We start from the raw sequence: 16442 nt of genomic DNA, 5'->3' as shown, positions 1-16442 counted from the left end.
GGAGTGCTCTCAAGTCATTCAGTGAATAGTATCAGACGTGGGATGAGTAGGTGCTCAACTTGAATTACAATGAGTTACACCACAAGTTGCACAGTAGTCCTAGCATCCAAGAGAGCTACATCAGCTTGTCCCTCTCTGGCCCTGATGACACGGTACCAGTCACTCGGCGTGCATCTTTGAAAGAAGAAATGCTTTAAATGGCAAAGAAACACAATACAGACAACGCCACAGACTCCCTTTACCATACCGAGTGACTCACACCGAAAAACGCCTCCATCAAGAAACTATCTATGACGACCCCAAGATCCGCGAATATGCATCTTCCACCTCGCCCGCCAGCTCCAGCAGCGACACAATCACAATCTGGTGCGTCAGGTTCGGCAGCCTGTCCCTGTGCAGCCCAATCCACTCGAGCGGCGGCGTCGCCTCGCCCATGTCGCGCAGCTGCGGCGTCTCGATGATGGGCGGCTCCAGCGCCAGGTACTCGTACTTGGACTGCGGCACAGTCACCTCCGCCGTGATCTTCTGCTGCTCGCCGCCCTCCCGCCGGCCCTCCTCGGCTTCCGGCACCCCCGTGATTTTGACCGCCGTCAACGGCAGCTGCCGGCCCCACGTCTCCTCCAGCGACTTGTTGTGCTTCGCCCACATGCCCCGGATGTAGCTGATGCGCGAGTAGTTCCATCCCACCTCGACCTTGCCCTCGAACGCGCTCTTGAACAGGTAGTCGATGTGGTTGCTGTTCGGTGCTTGCCACGTCTGCATGACTGCTTCGACCTTGGGCACCTTGAGGATCGTACCGCCCCGTGACCCCGTGGCCCGCTGCACCACATCTTCCACAGACATCTCGCTGAGCGTCTTCGGTGCTTCAATGTTTCTGACGCCCGCCAGTCCGATCCGGAGCTGTCCCAGTGTCATTCGCAGCATGCTGTGAATTCGTCGGTCTTCGACGCCGGCGGCAAACCGCGCGTACGCGTTCAGCGCCTCCATCTTGAACACCTGGTGGTCGTAAAACGTGTTGGGGAACACGCCCAAGTTGAGTGCTCGCAGCGTCACGACCACGTCCGTATCGAGCGAGATGGGGGACTTGGCCATTGTGTCGTCCTCTGGCAGCTTGGGAGTTCTCGTAGCTGCCGAGACGGAGAGCCGGGTCGCGGTAGATTTTCGTCTCATAAACTTCTCAATCTCCTTGAGCGACAACTCAAAGTTCTCCCTGCGCTCCTGCATCAGCTTCTGTAGAGCTTGGTAGAGCGATACGGCCTGAGCAGCTGATGTCGCCGTGCCGAAAACCTGCACAGCATCGCCAACAAATTCTGCCACCAGGCGGTCTCCACGGCCCTTGCTGCCATCCCTCACGTTGTACATTAGAAATTCCAGCGAGGTAATGTCCGCTATCAAAAAGGCTTGGTAGTCAAACGCGGCCTTGATGCGTAGCTCGTTGAAGGCGATGGACGCCTGTACAAGGGGCGTCTCGTTGAGCGCTTCCTCCCGCTTCGGCCACTGAATCGAGGTTCGTAGTCGGAAGTGCCGCAGGGCAACAAAACCACTCAAGCGACCGGTACAGTCAATACCAATCTTTTCAAAGCCGAGACAAAGGTTCTGCTCCCAGTCCGACGTCTTCTTGGATGACACCCAGAACTTGTTGATTTGAAACACTGATTTGCCAATCGCCTGTCCCATGTCGACGCTGACATCGAGAGCTGAGATGGATATCGTTGCCGTCCACGGAAAGGCTGCTGTGGCTGCCACCTGCTGGTACCTCTGGACCAGGTGGCCTTGTGATGTCTCTGTGACCAGCTTTGGCAACGGTGCCGGGGAGTCTGCGTTTCTCAGGTCCTTGGGATACCAGATCTCGCGGAACAGCAAAAAGTCTTGCACTTGTTTGGCATTGACCGCGATCTTCATCGGGCTCACGCTCAGGATGGCCGACACGCCGCTTGTACCGCTGACGTGCTTGCTGTTCATGAACGAAAGGGTGACGGTGTCGACTTCGAAGCTCGCAGTGGATTCTCTCGAGTAAACGTGCTGTACCGAAGCTTGCGGTTTGTTGAGAGCACCAGATATGGCAAAGAAGTTTCCGTGTTCTTGTGAAGAGACCGTGTTGAGCGTAAAGTACACGTCTTCAAAGCTCGTCGTTGCGGCCACCCGGGCTATGGGCTGGCAGCTCAAGGAAAACTCCTGTCTGCAGATGCGCAGGCCCAGATTGAGTTTGACTCGGCCCAGCATCACGCTGGGGTCTGCAGTGAGTATATTATCCTCGTCTCCAGACTTTTCGGGCTTCATCTTTGGTGGCTCGGGCTTCGGAGCTGGTTCGCTGTCCTTGTCTTTACTCACGACCTCCTTGACGCTCGACACGATATCCATAATCAGAGGGACAACCGACGGATAAAGAATGTTGCTCGAAGCATCAATCTTGATCTCGCCAGACAATGCAGGATTATCCCGGCCGTTGTCGCAATATTCTGCCTTCCACGCTAACCCAGGACTGCGCAGAACTGCGCCGCTTCCAGAGTCATCTGTACTGAATTGGCCGTACTTCCCTGCCAGGGACGGGCGGTCGTTGCGGAGCCGAGCAGAGCCATGAGCAGCAGACTTCGCGCTCGATACATAAACGACTGCGCCTGCGAAATCTGCGTCCATCAGCAAGCTCTCCAGTCGTTTGTTGCCAAAGACGCTCCGTGAGCTCTCCGTTCTGGGCGCGTTCGCAGGCTGCTTCTTGCTGTTATTGTTGTTTTGCGCCGCTTCGTTATTCCACTGTACCGATGCTCGCCGCACGTTCTTTGCTGACAGCGAAATCGATTCCACCAGATTTGCCGCCGGGACGATAAAGGCCGAAGTCAATCTCAAATCCAAGGACGCGCCCACAGCTTGGAATGCCAGACGACGAGCATCTGGCGTAGAAAAGTAGGCAATGTTGAAGATCACTTGTGGGAGAAGCGCCGAGTGCAGAGATCGGATACTCCGGTCTTGGCCAGGAGGCACGGTTTGGAGCTGAAAGTCTTCGATGGCCAATCTCGCGGATCGCTTGGTTCTCGTGCCGAATTCAATAAGCCTGACGGAGAGCACCAGATCTTCTTCGTCGCTCTCCTGATGACCGCTTTCATCTGCAACGTTCCACGAAGCGCGGATGTTGCGCAGTTCGAAGCGGTAGACGACCGATCCCAAAATGGAATCAAGGATATCTGGATACTCGGGCAGTACCTCTTCATCATTGATGGAGATACGCGGCTTCGGTTGTCGAAGTTTTCTCAGATATTCCAGTTCGCGCGAAGTGTCTAGATCCTTGATCTTTGTTCCAAGATAGCCCAGCACATCGACAGTCGTCGAGGTTGTTTCCGGAGACAAGTTCACGTCCAAGTCGTCGCTTCTGAAATTGAACGACCACTCGTCATTGCCGTCTTCCCCAGGACTTGAGCTGGCGGACACCGTGAAGCTCGCGCCAAAGTTGCCGCACGACCTCATATTGCCCTCTGTCCCTCTTTCAATGTCGAATCCAACGTGCCTCAGGTTTAGATGGATCTCTGGATACTTGAGAATAGGGCCGTGAACCTCATGGCGATTGGACGCTCTCAGATATGCTTTGTCCATGGAGAAGAGAACGTGCGCAATTGCCTCCGTATCAGACTTCAACGAGGTCTTTGCAGCAACTTGCAGCCCTGCCAAGGTAAGATGAACGGCATATACGAGGTTCGAGCTCGGTTTCTCCTCCACTTGCTTGGCCTCTCTGGCCCCAAAGATATCCTCTATATGTTCCTGTATGGTCTTGGACTGTTGCTGTACCTCGTCAATGGCAGTTGAGATTTGTGGTCGGTTCAGCGCTGTGAGGAGATTGTATATTGCCGACGCATCGAGGCGCATGACTTCCACGGAGCAGAGCACGTTCAAGATACTCTCGGCCTTCTGGCCTTGGCTCAGTGTGACCCGTCCGTTGGTAGGCGGTATTTGTAACAAGGATATAGTTCGAGACTCATTCTTGACGTTGATCTGCATCTCATGAGAATTCTCCTTGATGTCAAAGTCAAAGATGAGTTCTTTCGAAGAGTTGGCCGCACACGCCGCTCGCGCTACGACGCCGGAGATCTGATACGTGAGAGTCGGTATCAGAGGTAGCCTAATCTCGTAAGCATCCAGGAACGTGGCGATGTTGATCTTGAAGCTGGAGGGGCGATTGCCCGTCTCAACGTCTGAGGTCTGCGGCTTTGGCGATTCTGGAAATTGAGTCTTCAAGCGGTAGATTTGGGCGATTTCGTCTCTGAAGAGGAGATCGAGAACTTCCATGAGACCGATGGGGTCCTGCTTTACGGCAAGAGTCAAGCTCTGGCTACTAGCCGTCGCCTTGATCTTGTGCGCAGGCGCTTCATCAGCTGACCGCAATTCGTGCGAGACACACAGACTTGGTCCCCGGAACTGGGACATGCCAAGTTGGTGAGAATGGCTATGCAGCATTGAGGTGACGGCGTCGCTGTTGATCATCAGGCTTGTGAGAGTTGCACCGTCCGCCGTATCAAACGTGAGTAAGGACGCTTTGAGTCCATCCCCTAACGTCTTTGCACTCAGATTGACCGTCTCGAGCTCAATGGATCCCTTGATCAGCTCTAGAGCCAAGTGATATGCAGACGATTTTTTCTTTGCTGCCTTTGCGACCTGCGCAAGTGGCTTCTGGACAGGGAGAGGAACGGAAGGACCCTGGCTCTGGTTCTTGTTGTATAGCCGCAAGATATCGTCGGCAAGAACACAAAGCTCCCAGTTCAGGTTGACACCAGCCTCGCCGCAGCAGATGTTCAACACGGTGACAGGAATAGTCCCCAAAAGAGTAGTAGCAGGGTCGGCCACTTTTCTCTCAACTCGCGCAGTGAGATCCTCCAGGCCAATCTTGTTTTGTTTCGGTCCCGGGTCGAGCACGAGGCAAATCGTGCCAAGCTTGCAGGCACCAAGGAGAGGATATAGTTCCCCATCCGGTTTGTTATCGGTTTGTACATCGCCGAATATCTTCTTCAAGAGGAGAGTGCTAGAGACATTGCCCAAGTCCCAGTTTCTCCATTTCTCGAAAGAGCTCACTACACGTTGAACTGTATCCGGTGGAAGAGTCGGAGATTGGCCCCAACATTCTTGTGCAAGACGAGACTTCTCCAGCTCATTCTTGGTATCCCAGATCTGGCGAAGCCGCGTGATCATCTTCCAAGAATCAGTCGTCCTCAAGTGCTGCTTTGCGGATCGTAAGACAGCCGAAGGACGTATGAGGAATGAAGGGTCGTTCGTGGCCTCTCCCACCTGCAAGAGGCGCAGGACAAAGTATCTTACGCAGGTGGAATGATGCTCGTTGACTTCTGTTAGCAGCCGCCCCAGCTCTGCAGCGACATTTCCTGTGCGGTGAATCAAGGAAGCTAGATATTCAATCTTGCCGGACGCAGTACTTCCAACGACGGAGCCAATGTCGGCATCAAAATACGTGATTTCCTTGGCTCCCAAGGAGACTCTGACGCCATCTATCTGCAGCATCACGGCTGCCTGGGGTTTCTGGACAGAAGAAAGGCGCTCTGAGGCAGACATTTCTATAGAGCCTAGACGTAGGTCCATAGATGTCCTGGAGTCGGTCATGCCCTGCTCCTTTGTGGATCTTGTCATGAGAGAGACTTGCGAAATCGTGAGGTCATATTGGTCCAGCTCTTCTTCGGATGGATCCGGTGAGTCCAGCGTTGACGAGTTCAGAAACCGGACGTTGATTCTGGGTGCCTTGACCATGAAATCAGACATTTCTCCGCGAATGTGTGCCTCTTTTCTGGACTTGAAGATCTCGGTAATGGTGCTGGACTGGAGAGAGTCCAGCACATCCTCCGGCTCAGACGGTTGCAACGCGGCGAGCAAGATCGTCGCATGGCGAATAGCTTCGGGAGTGACAAAGGCACTGATCCCAGATGGAAACTCAATGATGGTACTCGACTGAGCATGGTCTTCACTAAGATCGGCCGGATCAATATCGTTCAAGTCCACTTTGAGTCGGTTGAAGAACTCGAAATCCTCGTCGTCAATGGGCGGGAAAGTTGCGTCTCGAGAATCCGGCCTGACGCCATCTAGCGGGAAGTTTGGAGTGAAATACTGGCTTGAGAAAGCGATAGGCGACTGCTCGGGGTTCTCTTGTGCTGAGAAATCACCGACTGTGCTGTAGAAGGAAGACCGTCTACCAGGAGAAACAGAGAGGCTCCTGTCGTTTCCGGAGCGTGCACCCTTCATAGCGGCAGACCGTATTGACAGATTGTCTCCGAACCTTGATGGCCTAGGCTTAACGCGGCGGCCATTAAGCCCACGGGCATTGCTGCTGCTTGAAGAGCTAGAGAAGGAGAGGAATGAGTTTTGGCGAGTGACCCTCCGTGAGCGAGAGCTCATCATACTCGGCGCTGATAACTTGTCGTAGTCGGCATCAACGAGGGGAAGGGGAGGGGGTGGCATGCACTGTGCCGGAGGGTCGACCTGCTCGGGGATGAAATCGCCGCCCGTGCCAGGGAGGATAAGGAACGGCGTCCGGTCTGTACGCTGATCCTCGCGACGAATCAGGTCTTGTTGTAGTTTGCGCTCCTCTGAGAAGTTGAACTTCCTCCCAACAGAGGCGAGTCGAACGTCTGTCTTCAGGTATGCTTGGGTTTCAACGGGGTGCTGGGGACGTGACTTGTGCCTCGCTGCCGACTCGGCGTTGACGCACGAGAATTGAACATTCGGTATCAGTACGTTCGCACGCTTGGAGTAATGCGATCGGGCCCAGTCATTGCTGTTGACGTCGATGGCATCGGTGGAGAAGCAGAAGACGCTCTCTTCCACGTGTATCCAGAGACGGATGGACTGAACAGCAAGACGAACAAACGTGACGTCGTAAAAGACTAAGGAGGAATACGGGACCAGGGCGTTTTCGACGTCGTCAAACGTGAAGCTGAATGCTGGCGCTGCTCTGGTCAAAGCTGCCAGAAATTCAGTTGTGCATTCTCCAGCAACTGCGCCGACAGAAACATCCCAATTGCACAGATACGTCGGCTCTGCTGGTGGCAGGCCAAAAGTGCGGTGGCCAAAGACGCGGATGCCATCGATGAACAGCTGCGTGTCAGAGGTTGACACGCTCGCGGAGTCCAGATTGCTGTCTGAGCTGCCCAGAGACAGGCTCAGGGGGCTGAGATCAAGCTCCATATCCATGTAGTAGTTTGTAAAACGCAGGTCCAGGGCTAGAGAGGCCAGTTCGCCCTGTAGATAGCGCTTGGCAGAATAGATGTTCGTTGGTACCAAGAGGCGGGGATCGTCCAATTTGATGGCCAACATGACATCAAGGTCGTTGGACTTCTTGGGAGGCGGGCGTACAGCCGGCAGCTCGGCATCCGGGTTTTGCATCTTGGCTTGCAGTTGCTCCTGATATTCGTCCTGAGTCTTGAAATGTACGTGTTCGCCAAAATAATTGTCCTTGAGTACCATGAAGTATCGAACCAAGAACCCGTAGAGGTAGATGCAGGGTGATTGGGCATGTACATCCAGAACCAAAGTGTCCGTGTTGGCGGGCGACGTCGTAGCATTGTACTGATAGCTTCCGACAACCCCCAAACCCTCAATATGACCTAGGTCCGTGGACTTGACAAAACTCGCATGTGTGTTTGACTGGGAGGCATGGAGTGCCAGGTCAAGGGTGTCAGCTCGAATGTCAAACGGAATACTGTTTCTGCTCGGCCGAAACTTGTCAAGGGGTATGCAGGTCTCCGCTTTCAACTCTGGACTGGAAAGAATAAGATATGTATTGTCATCCATTGCCGTTGCTTTGTCAATAATGTTCTCATCATTAACGTTGAGATATATCTTGACATTTTGCAAGCTCAGGTGGAGGTGATAGAGAAAAGGGGTAAAAACGAGATACTCAGCGGGAGGCCCTGCCCCCCAGTCGTCCACCAGATCCACAATCAGGAAGACGTGATCTCTTAGCAGGTACATGTCCATGCCGTCGCACGCCACGTTGAAATGCCAGTTACGCAGCGTGTTCCATGAGAGGGGGGTTGACAGATCGCATGAGATTTGTTGAGGGCCGGATCGCCAGAGCAAATCATGGTTGACACTACTCCACAGCTCAGTAGTCGGCAAGTGGACATTCAGCTTGGTCTTGAAACCACTTGAGCTCGCGACCATGTCCATGTAATATCGGACCGTCGAGTTTTTGGGGACCTTGAACTCGAGCCAGCCGGCGGGGCGAGCCTGGACGGCTTCGCTTTTGGAGTTCTTCTTGCCTCTGTTCCGCTGCTTGCGCGTATTCCGTGCCGTTTCCTGCTTGGCGAGCGGCTCTTTACCACGCCAACGCCAGTTCTTAGACTCTTCCCGTATGGGAATGCGCAGCGTGACTGTGTCGTCGAGTTCCACCAGCAGGTCAAACTGCGTAGGCACTCTCCATGCACCAACCGGAAGGGGCCCAGCGGCAGTGCCATCTTTGCAGAGCGAGGGCACAAACACGCGTTGTAGATCGGCCCTTTGCCGATCGGCCCATGGCCCGTAGTTCATTGTCCCCCCTTTCACCGAAATTTGTACTCCCCAAGCTGGCGGCTCCAATCCATTGATATTCGCAGAAGGGTCCATTTGCCGCTGGCGATGAGCTTCCTCAGTCACCTTGCTGACGGCATCCCAGTACACAGTCAACTGGCAGGCAGGGCTGTCGAGAATGGTTGAAACGGCAGCGTACTCAACTGGTGCCCAACGAGTCTTGTCGTCAATGTCCTGATCGTCGAGATACCGTGATAAGCCTTGCCATTGGATGACGCCAGGGGCATGGGCCGCCACAGCGCCCCTTACAGTCCGAGCATCGCTCGAGAACGACTCGACGGATCTTCGCCAGTACGGCACCAGGTTTCGCAGGGAGCTAAGCGCCTTACGCCTCTGCTGACGGAAAAATGACTTCCTGGGGGCATGATGTGGCTCACGGGCAACACTCTCCCGCTCCCGTTTGGCACGCGTCGCCTGATCTTCCTTATAGTCGAGGTTGTCCAGCATTTCCACCACGGGATGCCCCAGCTCAATATTGAATACCTGTCTGTATTGATCCACCGTCGTTGTCTCCGTGGCATCAACGTCTCCAGAGATTGAATCGGCTTTCACAATGAGGATTGCCTTTGTGTTGTCATTCCCAAACACCGCCGCGGCTTTCTGGCATTCGATTTGAATAGGGAAAAGCTTGAGCATAAAGGGCAGTTCGGGAGCATCATCATGGGCGCTCTCGTCGCTACTGCTGCTGCTGCTGCTGGAGCTCGTGCTGGGTCGACTTCCCAAGCCTGACCTCCCGTTTCCATTCAGTGGCTTGTCGCCCTTCTCTCGGGATGTCGGCTCTCGTTCGGACACGTCGTCGTGGTTCAGGTTTCGCGATCGTAGCCCAGCGTCTCCTTTCTCGTCAAAGGTGCCTGTGCTGGAGCTCGAGCCGGACGAGGTTGGGTTGATGATGCCGGCAAGAACCGAGTCGTATGCCGGGCTGCGGTTGTAGACGAACCACTCCACGCCGACGAGGTTCACGTTGATGCGGCATGGTAGAGTCGGAGATGCCTCCCTTTCCGATGCCACGTTTTCCTTGTTGCCATTGGCCGCGGATATGCTGACCTCTCGCACGCGGCGCAGCCAATATCGCCAGGTGATGTCTCCGTGCTGCACCAGGAAGGTTTCGTTGGAGCCGTGGTATCGCAAGCCCGTGAAGAATATGCGCCCGGCCAGCAGCGAGACCTGCAGCGCCTGTATGTCGAGGTATATGCGGTATCGATGCCAGGTCCAGGTTCTGATGCCATAAGAGACGATGGAGCCGAACAGTCGGTTGAAGTACAGGAGGAAGAATATGGCGAGGATTGCGGAGACGATGATGAAGACGAGGAACTCGCTAGAAGAAAAGCACTTGTCAGTATTCAAAACCAACCACAACGGCCTTCCATCCCTCCGTGTTCCCTCACTAATTGAAGCCCGCCATCTTCGACTACAGCTTCGCAGAGCTTCCCCACGCCCGCCAGCTCCCCAAGGTCATTGTCCGTCGCTGCCGCTGTCGGAGAGTCGGAGGTTATCGCGAAGGGCGTCTGTCGCTGCTCAAGGCTCGCGCACTGCTACTGCGCATGGCTCTGAGGGCTGTCGTGTGTTCAGGAGAGAGAAAGCCTGGGTGTTGTTCTTGGCGGTGGAAGAAGACTGATGAATCGCTGCTTGTTGGGATTGATGGGCGTCCATCCGCCCCGAACCTCGAACATCACCGCGGCCCAGCTCCGGGCTAGCTCCAGCCGCCCCCTACAGCCGCTGGAGCTCCCGCTAAATTTCGTCTCCAGCAGGGGTCGCGCGCCGCAGGCCCACTAGCGGCCAGTGGAGCTCCCTCTAAATGCAAGCCCGCTGCATGTGCACATGCGTTGTGCATCATCTGAAGGTATTCCCGCGCCAACCGCTGGTGGGCGGGTACTTGCCCCGGTCCAAGCTCCGGCCGCGACGCCCTTGTGCTTGCTTGGGAGCAGACCAACGATCTTGTCTCTCGCAACTCGCATACTGGCGAGCTTCGTCACACCCTTGGATCTTGTTCTCCCTGCTCTTGTTCCTTTATCACGGCTGCCGTTATCGCAGGATTTGCCGTGTCACAGCTGCAGATTCGCCCCTCGCCAACGCAGCTCTGCAGCATAGCCATGAGCTAAACAGCTGCCAGCTTTTCCCTCCCTGCTCTCTCTCTCTCTCTCTCTACCTTGTCCTGGCTCTCCCCCCAATCTCTCCAAATCGCCAGAGAGTGGCGTCGTCACCATCATGCCGGATCATGGCACCGGCCAGAAGTTCACCACCGCCACCACCATAGTAGCAGGCGTTGCATCAGTGGTCGCAACGGTGTTGTCAGTAATGTAAGCCTCGCCTCGTGCCTCTGCTCTCGCTCCCTGTCGGCAGACTCTAATCAGCGACGTCAACAGCTCGATATGGCTCCAGGCAAAGAACTATCGCAAGCCGCTGCTGCAGCGCTACGTCGTCCGCATCCTGCTCATGGTTCCCATCTACTCGGTCGCGTCGTGGACGAGCATGGTGTCGCTGCGGGCCGCCGCCTTCGTGGACCCGATCCGAGATATCTATGAGGCGTTTACAATATACACCTTCTTCCAGCTGCTCATCAACTACCTGGGCGGCGAGCGTGCCGTCATCATCATGACCCATGGCCGGGCCCCGGTGCATCATCTGTGGCCCATGAACCATTTCCTGCCCAAGGTGGACATTTCGGATCCGCATACCTTCTTGGCCATCAAGCGAGGGATCCTTCAGTATGCGTGGCTCAAGCCTATCCTGGCTCTCGCGGCCATCATCATGAAGGCTACGGGCACCTACCAGGAGGGATATATTGGAGCCAAGTCCGGCTACTTCTGGAGCGGCATCATCTACAATATCAGTGTCACCGTCAGCCTGTACTCGCTCGGGCTGTTTTGGGTCTGCATGCACCGAGACCTGGTGCCGTTTCGGCCCGTCCCCAAGTTCCTGTGTATCAAGCTCATCATATTTGCCTCCTATTGGCAGGGATTCTTCCTATCGATCCTTGTCTGGCTCGGCGCCATCCCCGACGATGTGCAGGGCTACACTCGCGATAACCTCGCCGCGGCTATACAAGATGCTCTCATCTGCGTGGAAATGCCCATCTTCGCCGTGGCCCACTGGTACGCCTTTTCCTGGCACGACTTTGCGGACAACCGCATCCAGTCGGCTCGCATGCCGCTCAACTATGCCATCCGGGATGCTTTTGGCATCAAAGACCTCATTGAAGATTCCAAGGAGACGTTTAGGGGAGACAAATACGGCTACCGAGTATTCGACTCTGGCGACAGGATCATGGCCCACGAAGACTCCAGGTCCAGATTTGCTCGACTGCAGGAGGGTATGCGGTACGAACGGGGTGGTAAGGGCAAGTACTGGATCCCCAAGCCGGGAGAGGTGAACGCCACGTCCCCATTGCTGGGCAATGGTAATGGAAATGGATCGTCCAGCTCCGCTCGGGCTGACCAGCTGAATGAGAACACGCACGGCACGTTTGAGGAGCCAGAGATTGATCCCGATGAGGAGCACATCTACGCCAAGGCCCGGGAGCTGGAATTCGGAGATTGGAATGTAAGTTGACGGCCCGTCTTCCCAAATTGCGTATGTGCTTATGCTTACACTCCTGGGATAGTACCCAGTCATCACTGCGAGCGAGCCGCTGAGGGAGCGATATGCGTCCTGGGCAAGCAGCTCAGAGACCAGGATTCGCTCCTCCCCGCCACACAATGCACAGCAGGGACGCAGTAACAGCAACGCAGCCGGCTTAGCACATTCATCACACCAGCAGGGCCAACAGACCGATTCAGAGCAGCCGCCCCCCGTGGTTGTCGTCAAGAAGAAGAAGAAGAAGTCAAAGAAGGCTGCTGCACAGCCAGAACCCGCCCCGGCTGACTCGCCATCGACATCCGATCGTGAAGCCCGGAGCAGCACCAAAGCAACAGCAGCGGCATCGCAAGGCTACGATGGATACCAAAGTCTCGCCGCGGAGGGCAACGACGAGCCATGGTCTTCGGCCGAACATGAAGATGAACACCGCCATACCCCCAGTTACCACGTCTCTGATTCTGACGAGTTTCGCAACGTCTGGGACGGCGATAAATAAACTGAAGCAGCAATCAAATTTGGTTTGCGCTTTTGCCGTTCGTGCCGCGGAAAGAAGAAAAGGGGGGAAGAACCAAATTGTAGGAGCAAGTTCAGATCTACCTTATGTGTCTACCCTGAGCCAGACAGGCATAGCGAGGCGTTTTTTTGGGTGTCGGAAATGATCAGGGGGGTTGAAGTGGAAATACCAGCTTGTATGTATGTCTTTCTTGTTCTCTGCTCTTGATGTTGCGGAAATGTAACAGTTATATACCAGCCGCTGTTTGTTCAATTAGCTCTTGCTCTGTTTGCTGTTTCATTCTATCTTTGTCCCAATCTCATTCTTCTAGATACATACAAGCCGGTTTCATTGTCTCGTAACTGGAGTATATCGACAAGGCACAGAGACACCTGTTGAGCGTGATTTACTTTACTGCAATCAAGGCCTTTCCAATGGACTACCATGTCTTATGTACTACAACTATATATACAGAATATCCAATATCTACCCCATTGCAATCCAATATTTACAACTCCGATACACTCCCCTTATACATATCCGTCAACATCCTCCTGGCATCATCAACGCTCACACTCCCCGGACTCGGCGGCGTCGCCCCCGTCGTCCAATTCCTAGGCTCAGCACCCAGCACGAAATCCAAGCTGCCCCCCTCCGCAAAGACATCGTACCAAGACACCCAGCTCTTGTCCCACGCCTCGCCATTGACCTTGAGCGACTGCACATAGTACACGTCCTCGCTGCCGCCCGAAGCCGTAATCCTAAGCGTCTTTCCGCCGCCCAGCGAAATCGTGAGATCCTTGAACCAGGGGGAGCCGATGAGGAAGGTCGTCTGCCCTGTCATGGGGTACAGACCTATCATGCTCCAGAGGAGCCACGACTCCATGGCGCCGGCGTCGCTGTTCCCGGGGAGACCGCCGGGCGTGGGCTTGTAGTACGATTTGGCGATGAAGCGGCTCCGCTGGACGGCGAGGTCCTGCCTGTTGACGAAGTTGTACAGGTACGGGGTCGTGAAGCTGGGTTCGTTGCCCGGGTTGAAGATTGTGTTGCCGAAGGCGCCGTTGCCGGAGTAGGCGCCGGGCTGGAAGGTCATCTCGAGGCGCTTGACAAAGGTGGCCGCGCCGCCGGAGTACTGGATGATGGTGTCCAGGTCGTGGTGCGCGTTGAAGGAGTACTCCCAGGGCAAGGCCTGGTAGTAGTAGTCTGCCCAGTAGCAGCCGCCGCAGGAAAGGGGGTCTTGCGGGAGGAAGCCGTTGGCGTTGCGTGGGCCGAGGAAGCCTGAGAAGCCGAGGGCCGTCATGTTGGTGTTCCAGTGGTTGCGCCAGTTGTGCGATCTGTTGAGGTACTTTTGGAAGTCGTTCTGGAGACCGAGGCCGTTGGCGACGGTGGCTACCGCAAAGTCGTTTACCGAACTGCAAGACGGTCAGACACACGAGATGGAAATAATGTGAAGGGGGAAGTAGCTTACTACTCGACCGCTCGGCTGACAGATCTTCCATACGTAGGAGTGATGTAGCCATACTTGAGCCAGTCTGGCAGGGCACCTCGTCCCTCCTTGGTCGAGCTGGTGCGGTCTCGCGGATCATTGTTGTTCGGCGGAACGACTTCAGCATTCTTGACCATGGCGGCATAGGCACCCTCCCAGTCGACCTTGCCGCGCACACCCTTGACGAATGCATCGGCAAACACGTTGTCGCAGTTGGAGCCACCCTGGACTGCGCCGTTGAAGAAGGAGGAGCGAGCATCTGACACGTAGCCTTCGTGACGATAGATGTCGATCATGGATCTTACGAGCTCTTCATGATAATTGGGCTGGAGGATGTGGAGCAGAGGGGTTGTGCAGCGATGCTGTCGAGTTTGTCAGTGACTACTACATTCCCCAGTTCTAATCATGAACAGGTTAGACTTACAGTATCCCAGAAAGTGAAAATATCATCATAGTAGGGCTCCTGGGATTCCCACAAAGGGTTCTCGCCCGTCTTGTTCGTCGGCAGCAGATGCATGAAATACAAGGCGGTGTAGAGCTGGTTCAGCTTGGTGACATTGGTTTCGCTGGTTGTCACCTTTTGCAGGACTTGCGAGTTCCAGGCATCTCGGGTTCCCTGGCGAACCGTCGCAAGCGAGGTTCCGAGGGGAATCTCGGTCTTGACATTGGCACAGGCCTGAGCCTCAGACACGAACGAAACTCCCACCCTGGAGGTCACAGAGCGCTTCCCGAACGTGAAAAGGGCGCCGAGTCTGGCGGTCGTGGAGCTGTAGCTGGTCTTCTGACCAAACTCAACCAGAGTTGCCGAGGTTCGGTCCGCTCCAATGAAGGTCTTGTACGTAGCTGGCGAATCGAAGTAGCCACAGAAATAGACTGACCAAGGGGCAGCTCTGTTCCATCCCTACATCCATCATAAGTGAGTCTTCACACCAAGACACCAAAAAGAAATCATTCTGGCTCACATTGTCATAAGTTCCATTGCCGGTATAGTAATAATATCCAGCCTTGGTGTTGTTATGAACGTTGATGCTGCCTCCCAGGAAATGCTGCTCCAGACCCTGACCACGGTAGGACGACAGGACGTGGGAGACGTCAACAAGAACGTTGAAAGCCTCGCCGCCGGTAGGGAATGTGTACTGAAACATGCCGGCCTTGTTGGTGGCCGCCATTTCCAAGACAGTTCCGGAGCCTAGGCTGGCTTTGTAGTACCCAATCTCCGTGACATCAGGCGCGGCCCGGGTGTCATTGATGGCATCGCTCAGAGGGTTCTCAACGACCCCAACGACAGGCATCTGGGAGACGACGCCGTATTTGGGAGCGCCTCCGGTGCCGCTCTCATGGAGCATGGTAAAGCCCGTAAAGTTGCCATTCGGCAGATAGCCAGAGTACGCATCGGTGCCCGAGTAGAGATCAGGACCGAGCTTGACCATGCCCAGAGGACGGGAAACGCCAGGGAACGTGTTTCCTCCGTTGATGGTGCCCGTCTATACAGAGTCAGACCGATTCACTCCGACATTAGATGATATTCGAAACTGTCACTTACATCGGTCAAGACATAGCCAGCCAAGTCCACAGAACGAATCGAAGCGGACTTGACCAGCGGAGAGACCAGGGGCAATAACAATAGTAAAGAATACATTGCGGCTATCAGCGTGGACAACGCGAGGAATTCAAGCATCCTGCCCGCACAGACAAGCCGTTGGACGCGTCCATCGCGCTGGCCTTTATACACCTCTGGAACCCATGATCCAGACTCCCTCTTCCCCCCTCGACAAAGTTCGCAAGGGCGGAAGAGCAACGAGACAATCAATGCATGCTCCGCACGAGAAGCTGCAACAGCGGCATGGTTGCAACAGGGCATCACGAAAGCACAGTCACGTTCCTGTTGGTTCAATCATGAGTGGGCGACGTTGGAGGAGAGACAACGTGGGAGGTGCATGCCGTCTGAATGGTCCAGGGCCCCTGGTTCGTGTTGAAATAGGAAAACGCTAGTCTCCAGGCCCGGAAGATCTGCGAGGCAAAGGCGTCTGAATGCCGCTGTGGCACAACATCAACACTATCAATATGATGCTGCGATAATCCAGCCATCGGGGCGAGATATCAGTCAAGTGTCGGAGGAAGCATCCAAATGCACATGCGCGCTTTTACGCAACGCAAGGAAACGCCAGGAAACGCAAGGGAAAGCCATGTCGGGGCAAAAGGTGCCGAGACCTGGACACTGAATCTCTCCACCACCAAGGCAGGCAAGACACGGCGATAACGAGCCGCCCTCGAAGTACATAAGCTTTCAAGTCCTATAAGCGATAAGGCGCCCGCTTTGGCCGTTCTGAGAGC

General features: G+C 55.1%; 3 protein-coding genes across 3 annotated transcripts; 1 reads left to right on the top strand and 2 right to left on the bottom strand.

Moving 5' to 3' along the window:
* Nucleotides 1-288: 288 nt before the first annotated feature.
* On the bottom strand, nucleotides 289-10223 carry CCMA1212_004244 (Protein CSF1; the record flags this gene model as incomplete). The annotated part of the gene is made up of 3 exons (XM_073701559.1): nucleotides 289-9864; nucleotides 9939-10082; nucleotides 10215-10223. The coding sequence occupies 3 exons, from the start codon at nucleotides 10221-10223 to the stop codon at nucleotides 289-291; spliced, it is 9729 nt and encodes a 3242-aa protein (XP_073559860.1).
* Nucleotides 10224-10758: 535 nt separating this feature from the next.
* Nucleotides 10759-12625, top strand: CCMA1212_004243 (uncharacterized protein; the record flags this gene model as incomplete). The annotated part of the gene is made up of 3 exons (XM_073701558.1): nucleotides 10759-10850; nucleotides 10905-12093; nucleotides 12155-12625. The coding sequence occupies 3 exons, from the start codon at nucleotides 10759-10761 to the stop codon at nucleotides 12623-12625; spliced, it is 1752 nt and encodes a 583-aa protein (XP_073559863.1).
* A 505-nt stretch (nucleotides 12626-13130) lies between these two features.
* CCMA1212_004242 (putative secreted glycosidase) lies at nucleotides 13131-15747 on the bottom strand (the record flags this gene model as incomplete). Its single annotated transcript, XM_073701557.1, has 5 exons — nucleotides 13131-14034; nucleotides 14091-14470; nucleotides 14533-15009; nucleotides 15071-15592; nucleotides 15652-15747. 5 exons carry the CDS (start codon nucleotides 15745-15747, stop codon nucleotides 13131-13133), a joined length of 2379 nt encoding a protein of 792 aa, XP_073559862.1.
* Between the last annotated feature and the right edge of the window lie 695 nt (nucleotides 15748-16442).

This window comes from Trichoderma ghanense, assembly GCF_004382785.1.
Source record: "Trichoderma ghanense strain CCMA-1212 chromosome Unknown scaffold_4, whole genome shotgun sequence".
NCBI lineage: Eukaryota > Fungi > Ascomycota > Sordariomycetes > Hypocreales > Hypocreaceae > Trichoderma > Trichoderma ghanense.
This window is presented reverse-complemented; position numbering and strand designations above follow the sequence as displayed.